Genomic DNA, 9,246 nt, shown 5'->3' on the forward strand with positions numbered 1-9,246 from the left:
CACTGGATCATTCATGACTTCTCCCACAACTGGGTCAGGAGGAATCAGGATGCCTCCAATTCCAGCTAATCTTGGTGTTCTATGCATCTCCCAATATTCAACACTTCTTTTATAGCCTTTATGGGGTCCCACGGCTGCAAATGGCCGGAAAGATACCCAAACACACAGAACATTATCGGTCCTCCCAAGCGGATTCCTTCCACTTTTGATCTAGTGCATTACTTACATGAAGTCTTACGCCTCAGTTTCTTTCCAAATGGGTAAAAAAAACAGATAAATATGACTTCAAATCAAAATCAAAATCAAAATCAAAATCAAAATAATTTTTTTTTAAAGTTTTCTTGCAGTCAATATATCATTATGCATGGATTATTAATTAGACAAACGTCTCATACAATTTTAACTTAAAATGAATGGAAGAAGTAATAAAAATTACACAAGATACCATTTTGTATTTTATTTTTATTTCAATTTGCTAATATTCGATAATTTTACGAAAACTTTGAATGAGAACTTGAGCAAATTATGTTTGCTTACTTCGGATTAAAATTTGGCCATTGAGTATATGTGAAATCCCCTATCACATGGACTTATACAAGTACTGTCAAATGGCAAATTGTGTAATGCTATACCGACAACTTTTCAGTACCGATAACTGAACCCCTTTGAAAGAAGGCCCTTAGAAGTCCAAGAAAACCTTAGACCACGGAAAATTCATATCCTATAAGTAGCAATACCTAGAATGGAAATGTCTTAATATTAGCAATTTTTGAGAGAGAGAGAGATTTCTGCAACCACCTTAATATAACATTCTCCATCATATGATGAGCAATAGACATAACAAACAGAACACTGTCCCCAATTAAGGAGTCCCATTCAGCATCCATGATTAGTTCTGAGGTATTGATCGAAATCATCAATGTATCGGTCATGCCGAGCCTTGTCTCCAAACACCTCTCTCATCTCCTTAGCTTTGGCCTTGTGCAGTTCCCCCTCTGCGTCCACTACTACTAGCCTCAGTGACTCGGCCACCGAATCTCTTGTAAACGACCCATCTTGTTCATCTCTCGGAATCTCTACCCCAATATTCTTGCTCAGCAATAACCTTGCAACCAAAGGTTGATCGATTGATAGAGGTAGTAACACAAGAGGACAACCTATTCCAAGAGCTTCAATTACCGAACTCCACCCACAGTGAGTCAAGAAAGCCCCCACTGAAGGGTGTCCCAATATCTTTCTCTGAGGAGCCCATCCTAAACAGATAAAACCCTGACCTTGAGTTCTACTCTCAAAACCTGATGGTAGCAACCCTGCTGGGTTTCTTAGTGCCCAAAAGAAGGGCAACCCAGATAGCTCTAACCCAAGAGCTACCTCATGCATTTCTTCTTTACTCACTTCTGCTTCACTCCCAAATGCTATGTAAACCACAGATCCTTCTCTTTGCTTGTCTAGCCACTTTTTTATATTATCCCATTCACCATCATCTTTGTTTTCCGATGTATCTTCTTCCTCTGATGATGGAGGAAGTAGACCTATAGGAATGACTGGTATCCGATAGAGCTTCTCCCGCAGGATACGTAGAGAATCACCCTCGAATTCTTCACAGCTCCTCACAACTACAAAGGTAGATCCAAGGATTGCCGAGTCGAATCGATCCATGTCAGACACACCAGAAGCGTTTTCACTGAAAGATTCAGACACTTTAAGGATTTCATAGAGGCGAAATGCAAGATTGGAAGGGGAAGGAATCCACTGGGGAGGAACAGTGAAGTGTTCCGGATCTGTTCGGGTATCTTCGCCGGCCATACGCAACCATGGGCTGCCAAAGAAGGCAAGCGTTGAAGCAATGAATATACAGAAGAAGGCACATGGAACACCATATTTAGTCGCAAGGGGTTGAAACCAGTGATGGGAGAAGTCATGGATAATCAAATCTGGAGCTGAGCTCTCAAGGAAGCAAGCGAAAGATCCCTCTAGACCATCGAAGGCCTTCTTAAGGTACTGGATTTTGTCGAAAGGGACATCAGAAGTGGCCTCAGCTTTCTCCGGCAAGTTGGCTACAGGAGGTAAGTCGAGCTTCACAAAATTAATGAGATGGGATAGATTGGGAGGAAGTTTGGGAAGCCTTTCAATGTTTCTTGGTGTGGAAATGAAGGAGATGTGATGACCCTTTTTAGCTAAGCCCTTGGAGAGCTCCAGAAATGGTATCATATGGCCAAAAGCTAACCATGGGAACATTACGATGTGAAGCCCATTTCTAGCCATGGGAGGAAGTGGAAGAGAGACCTGAGCAGCTGAGTCTGATCAGTACCAACAAAAAACGGCTAATTACAGCAGCATAACCCACCAACTAACAGTCATTCAAGGTTTGAAAGTGATATAGAAAGATCAGCTAGGGTTTTTTATATTTCTGTCGAGATGACTCTGTCTGCTAATCGTGATGTCAACATCACCTTCTTCCATTATAGAACTTGGATGTGCAAGTTCAATAATGGACTTAAATTCTGTGGTTGGGGGGCAATGAGCAGTTACATCTGGTGATCATGGAGAGAGACTGGACCAAATATATATATATATATATATATAGAATTCTGTGGAAAGGACTCATCGAACGGATCATTAACTAATACTTAAATAATTCAGATCGGATCTATTAATTAGGATCGGATGATTTTTTTTTTTTTTTTTTAAATTTTTTTTTGGTTGATATTTTAGATCATTTTATTGTTATTCTTTACCAGTGGATCAATATTATATTGTTTGAAATTGAGGATTGATTTCGGTGGAAATCGATCTGATTCGGGTAATCCTAATTGATCCGATTTGATCCAATTTTTAAAACTATGGATGAGACCCTACAATTCTCATAAGACATATGAAGCTCAACAAGGTTGCATTCTGGATCCAACTCCATAATTTGCCGCCAGGTTATAATTCTCCCTCACTAGACAAGAAACTAATGTGCAAGATTGGTAAGCCCTTCAAATCCATGTAGCACATTGGGGACTAACCAATGTTGAGGTTCTCCTCTTCAAACCAGTACCTCCTCCTTTCATGTATGTTGCAATTCAATGGATTCACTTTCGTTATAAAAGGCTATTCATCTTTTGGGTTCATACTGATTCTTATATGCGAGATTTTGTTTGAAAAGAAACAATTGCATGTAGCTGGATGTAGAGATAATTGCCCATGTCCAGAGATCTCTGAACGCGAATACAGACAATGGCTGAGATTGGATTCCTTCCAACTAGAAGACAACCCAAGGCTTATATTCATCTGTACCAAGGCCCACTAACCAGCTGCACACAACTGAAGATTTAGAGGCTATCTTTCTTTCTTTTCTTTTCTTTTCTTCTCTCCTTTTTTTTTTTAATGACTTTAAGTTACTTTATTTACTCGAGGGACAATGATCAATGTATGGATGTTACGATCTGATGATTATGTTGTTGAAACAATCTCTTGACATTTTCAATGTAAGACTCCATAGTTCTCACCTCAAACTCTCACACATGCTGGAGTATCGTGCACTAGATACACCGTTTTTATTGACGAGAGGTACAAGATTTTATGCATAGCTGCATTTTAATCCGGATCGGGTTCTCATACAAGAATGGTTCTCGTATGGTGCCTGATTCACACTTGGATTCTACTTAAAGTAAAACCAATTGAAAGAAAAGAGTGATTAAATAGAATCCAAGTAGGGGTGTCCAAAAAATCCGATCAACCTGAACCCGTCCGAACCTGCCTTGAGCCCAAACAAGGCCTAGGCTGAGATTTCAGCCCATAGAGGGTTAAGGTTGAGAATTTTAGGCTAGAGATCGGGTTGGGTTGGGCCTAGGTTGAGGTCTCAACCCAACCCTGTATATTAAGTACATAATAATATAAATATGTTAATAATTATAAATAGGTACATAGAGAAAAAGGTTTACAAAAAATCTTTCGTTTTCATAATCTGCAAATATATGAAAAATTGGTCTTTGCCCTTTGCAATGTATCAAGATCAAGCAGGAAAAAAAAATTGTACTGGGTTGGGCTGGTCTGGTTAGGCTAAACCCGGCCCAATCAAGATCCATTAGGGCTGGGTTGGATTAGGCTTCGGCTGAGACATCTCAGCCTGACTTAGGATTGGGTTGGGCTAAGGTTGAGTTAAGAGATCTTAAGGTTGGGTTAGGATTTTAAAAAAAGCAGCCAAATTCGGCTCATTGACACCCCTAAATCCAAGTGTGGATCAGACACTGTATAATGAGAGGATCAAGTCCTTGTACGAGAACGAGAACTATTCTCGTACAAGGCTAATCTGCACAAATGACATCCATACAACAACCAACTCTGTGATAGATTTCATCTATATGAATCAACCATCGTACAAAAATGTGATCCATACTCCAGTACAAAGACCTGATCCGAATTAATAACTAACAGTCAGAGGTAACCCAATAAGTATAAAGAGTGACTGGTGACCCCTTATCTAAGAAAGCTGAATAGATGCAACATTTATGACACATTCTATCACTGCCTTTGGCTGTGTTTGGTAGCCAAGAGAAGAAAAGAAAAGAAAAGAAAAAAGTACACATTTTGTACTTTTTTTCCTTGGATTAATAATTTTTCTTTGCACTTGGTTTGTCTTCGTCCAAGAGAAGATTCTCTTTTTCAAATTTAAAATTCCTCTTACGAATTGTGAAATTTTCTTTTGCTCTCCCAAAAATTTTCTTGCAAAAAACACAAGAAAACATGAGAAAATATAAAAACATAATAAGACAAAAAATGAATGATTACACAATGATTTCCTATGTGTCTATCTCTCTCTTCTAAAATTCAAATTTTTTTTTTTTATTTTTTTCTTTTCTTTTCTTTTCTTCTCTTGGTAACCAAACATACATACTCTTTTTATTTTCTCACCATTTCTTCTCTTTTCATTTCTTCTCTTCTCTTGGCTACCAATCATAGCCTTAGATTTTTATTTATTTTTGGGTAAAAAAAACAACGTTTTACTTGAGGGTTGAGATGGTAAAGCTTATTTTTCACTTCTACCAAAAAAAAAAAAAGTTTATTTTTCACAATTTCGGCCATAGCAGGGGTTGGACAACTTTAATTTTGAGTAAGGTCAATCAAGTCATTTCCATTTTATTTTGGTAGATGGTGAGGGGACAAATATAAATAAATCCCCTTGAACTTCGGTCGTTATTCAACGCCACCCCCTGGACTTTTCGAAACGTCAAAGCCACCCCCTAAAAATTCAAAAAATTTCAAATCGGTCCCTACCGTTAGTCGACCGTGAGAAATGAATGAAAACCGGTTAGTTTTTTTCTAATATACCTAAAATACCCCCACCTATTGTGAGAGGACAATATTTCCCTCTCCTTTATTTCCATCTCCTAAACCCATACCCATCTCACATCTCTCATCTCTCATCTCTCCTCTCACTCCTCTCACTCCTCTCACTCACTCGGCCGGATAAGAAGAAGAAGAAGACGAAGACCCACCTGCAACTCGATTCTCCCGTCCTCCGGCGTGCGATTCTCCCCTCCTCCGGGGAGAAGAAACCAGCGCTGAACTGACCCGACCCAGATCATCCGCTCCACACACCCTTTGCCTGATTGCCTCCACTTCCCTCTCACACCCTTTTCCCAATAATATATTAATCCCATATCTCTCTCTCTCTCTCTCTCTCTCTCTCAAGAGTCTCAACTACACAATTGACCTCTCTCCTCAAATCTCTCAAAGTCCCAACTCCCAACTCCCAACCCAGCATTTGTTCTCTTTCCCACTTCGGTGTTCTATGCTTCTACTCTGTACTCTTCTCAGTTTCTCAGACATACTATTATCAATATTTTTTCTCATTTAAAACCATTATTGAACGTTAATCTTCTTGGTGGGTTTCTCTGACCAAAGAACAGTGATCAGTACTGTATTCATGGAGGTAAGATTCTTTCTCTCTTTCTTCTTTTTTATTTTTTTTCATTTATCTTTGTGATTCTCTTCTGGATTTTCTCCGGGCTTCTGTGGGTCTTGTTCGTAATGGAGGTTTTTATGGCTTAAATGCAGCTTTGAAGATAACGAATAGCTAATCTTGTGAAGAGGAATCAGTCTCATTAAAGGTTAAATCTCACTCTCTTTAGCTTATTCTTCTCGGGGTTTCTTCTGTATTCAAGCTTGTCTCCATGATCAGATCATTGGTTTGGAAAAATAAATTGGAGAAACCAATTGTTTTCATTTTACTTCCTCGTCAAATTTAAACACAATCGAGCTTACCGCTCAGAACGGGAGACAAACGCGAGCGGCGAGGAACAGTTCAGACTTAATAACAGAGTTATTCGGTCACTAGTAGCTCCTACAAAGAATTGCACGCCGGAGGAGGGGAGAATCGCACGCCGGAGGAGGGGAGAATCGAGTTGCAGGTGGGTCTTTGTCTTCTTCTTCTTCTTGTCCGGCCGAGTGAGTGAGAGGAGTGAGATGAGTGAGAGGAGAGATGAGAGATGAGAGATGTGAGATGGGTATGGGTTTAGGAGATGGAAATAAAGGAGAGGGCAATATTGTCCTCTCACAATAGGTGGGGGTATTTTGGGTATATTAGAAAAAAACTAATCGGTTTTCATTCATTTCTCACGGTCGGCTAACGGCAGGGACCGATTTGAAATTTTTTGAATTTTTAGGGGGTGGCTTTGACGTTTCGAAAAGTCCAGGGGGTGGCGTTGAATAACGACCGAAGTTCAGGGGGTGGCAATGCAATTTTCTCATAAATCAAATACGTACCGCCATGATATATTCAACATAATCTATATTCACATTTGATTAGTTTTGGAATACGTTTCATAAATGGACTTGATCGGAACACCAGCAGACCCCATATGAACACTAGAATGTTAGGGGGGGAAAAACATAAGAATGAGATATTATTGGGAAAAAAAAAATGACTATGCAAACCATATGAAAATGTGTCATCAGTGTCTAATCTATGCCAACCTCATACATGCACCACCTGCAAAGTTGCACACTTAAGTTTTTCTTGGCCATTTGGGGCATCGATGTTATTGGTCAAGTCAATCCAAAGTCATTCAATGGACATGAATACATCTTAATGCAGGCCATAGACTACCTCAATAATTGGGTAGTGATGCTGTAAAAATTGATCGGATGATCTTCCTTGCAGTTCCTGGTACTCTAGTCGACCTGCACAGGAGAGATGACAGGTGAGAGCCGGGTTGACCCGACAGGAGACTCTCCGATGCCTAAATCAGATCTTTCCACAGCAGATGCTCAAGAGAGCTTTTCCAATCAAATAAGTGATCGATTGATCCCCCATTATGGAGGCTTACCTTGATATTTATAGGCTGTTGATGGAGAGAGAAGGAGGGGCATTTGTGGAAAGTCCTGTTTTATGCGTAGAGTCCTTGAGGGGAGTGGCTCTGTGATTCTGAGAATATTCTAGGGCATGTTCTAGGAATATTCTCTTTTGATCTCGGAGGTGCAAGTTGTGAGAGGGGTGGATGCCTCTGATGACGTGTAGTGGATAGAGTCCTACCCCCGTGATCAGGGATCACGTCCCTTGAATGTAGGAGTGGATGTGTGCACGTTTCTGGGTGCCTTACTTGACTGTGCTGAGCCGAGGTGACAGGTCAGTCGAGCCGAGGTGACTGGCCAGCATGAGGAGAGACCAAGGAAGCTACTCGGCCTGATGGAGGGCCGATGTGGTAGCACGGCATGATGAGATGTTGAGGTGGCAGTACGGCCTAATGGAGGGTAGAGGTGACAGCACGACCTGATGGAGGGCCGAGGTGGCAGTACGGCCTGACGGAGGGCTGAGGTGGCAACATGGCCTGACGGAGGGCCGAGGTGATAGCACGGCCTGATGGAGGGCTGAAGTGGCAGCAAGGCCTGACGGAGGGCCAAGGTGGCAGCACAGCCTGATGGAATGCCAAGGTGGCAGCACGACCTGATGGAATACCGAGATGGCAGCATGGCCTGATGGGGGCCGAGGTGGTAGCATGGCCTGATGAGATGCTGAGGTGTTGGCACTACCTGATGAAGGGCCGAGATGGTAGCATGGCCTAATGAGATGCCGAAGTGGCAGCACGGCCTGATGCAGGGCCGAGGTGGCAGCACGATCTAATGGAGGGTCGAGGTAGTGGGTTAGTCTTCTGTTCAGATTTGCATACATGCTTCAGCCGTGCTGAAGAAGGGGACATATTTTGCCTCATCAAATAGAAATAAATCTTATGCTAAGCTTATGATGGCTAAAACAAACAAATTTATCACAAAAATTATCATATGCAAACATTACAAGGACTTTGGTATTGCATGGAGTGTATAACCAGTTTTCTAATAAGTCTAAGATTACTTAATATCTGATTTGTATTGATAGAGTTAAATTCCGATTAAATATTATTTGAAGGACATTAATACTATTAAACTTGCATTGAATGAAAATAAAATTATGAATATCATAACAAAATATTATTATTCAGTCCTTTTGGTTTTGAAGAATGTTTTTATCATTACAAGATTTATGAAGGTTTTTAATTTGAGAAATACCCAGTATTTAAAAGTTGAAAATCGCCTCTACAAGAAAAATATTCCAATTTTTTGTTCTTAAACCAAGGGAATTGACTTTTTATCCTTTTGGAATTTTATTTTGAAACTATTTTTATTTGATCAAATATGGGGTAGTTTCTTATTTATGAATAATATCTTAAATAATTGAAATAGAAAAATATGAAAACATTTACTTCGATGAAGTAGCCAACTAGAAAAGATGTGAGGCAAGAATCTTGTTGATAGCACCTGATGGTTCTCATATCCCCTTTGCATTCAAATTAAAGATCGAATGCACCAACAATATGGTTGGCTATGAAGCATGCGCTATGGCCTAGAAGCTGCAATCTCTATCAGTGTTTAAAGACTAAAGGTATTCAATGATTCATCCCTAGTGATATGTCAAATGCAAAGAAGATGGAAAACCAAAAATGAAAAGTTAATGACATATCAAGAGTACATCCCGAATTTGACTCAACATTTTAAAGAAATTATATTTGTCTTCAGAGATATAGAAATCGGTTCGCCGATGCACTTACCACACTCGCATGGATGGTCAATGTCCATCAAGAAGCAAAAGTCCAACCTTTTGTATAGTCAAAGAAAAAGACTTACCAACGTTTCACCTGTATATGACCTAACGGTCATGGATGACATTACCTAGTTCATTTGTGACCTAGGTCACAAGTTATCATAGAATGAGGGGGGAGGGGG

The 9,246-nt window shown here is 40.2% G+C and overlaps 1 protein-coding gene across 1 annotated transcript; it reads right to left on the reverse strand.

The window, feature by feature from the left end:
• Positions 1–501: 501 nt before the first annotated feature.
• Positions 502–2,514, reverse strand: LOC122064287 (putative UDP-rhamnose:rhamnosyltransferase 1). The gene has a single exon (XM_042627995.1). It carries the CDS (start codon positions 2,263–2,265, stop codon positions 877–879), a length of 1,389 nt encoding a protein of 462 aa, XP_042483929.1. The 5' UTR covers positions 2,266–2,514; the 3' UTR covers positions 502–876.
• Positions 2,515–9,246: the final 6,732 nt, after the last annotated feature.

This window comes from Macadamia integrifolia, unplaced genomic scaffold (genome assembly GCF_013358625.1).
Source record: "Macadamia integrifolia cultivar HAES 741 unplaced genomic scaffold, SCU_Mint_v3 scaffold1600, whole genome shotgun sequence".
In the NCBI taxonomy this organism is placed as follows: Eukaryota; Viridiplantae; Streptophyta; class Magnoliopsida; order Proteales; family Proteaceae; genus Macadamia; species Macadamia integrifolia.

Excerpts from the sequence above, each read along its gene's own strand:
- LOC122064287 (XM_042627995.1), bottom strand. The coding sequence starts at position 2,265 with ATGGCTAGAAATGGGCTTCACATCGTAATGTTCCCATGGTTAGCTTTT.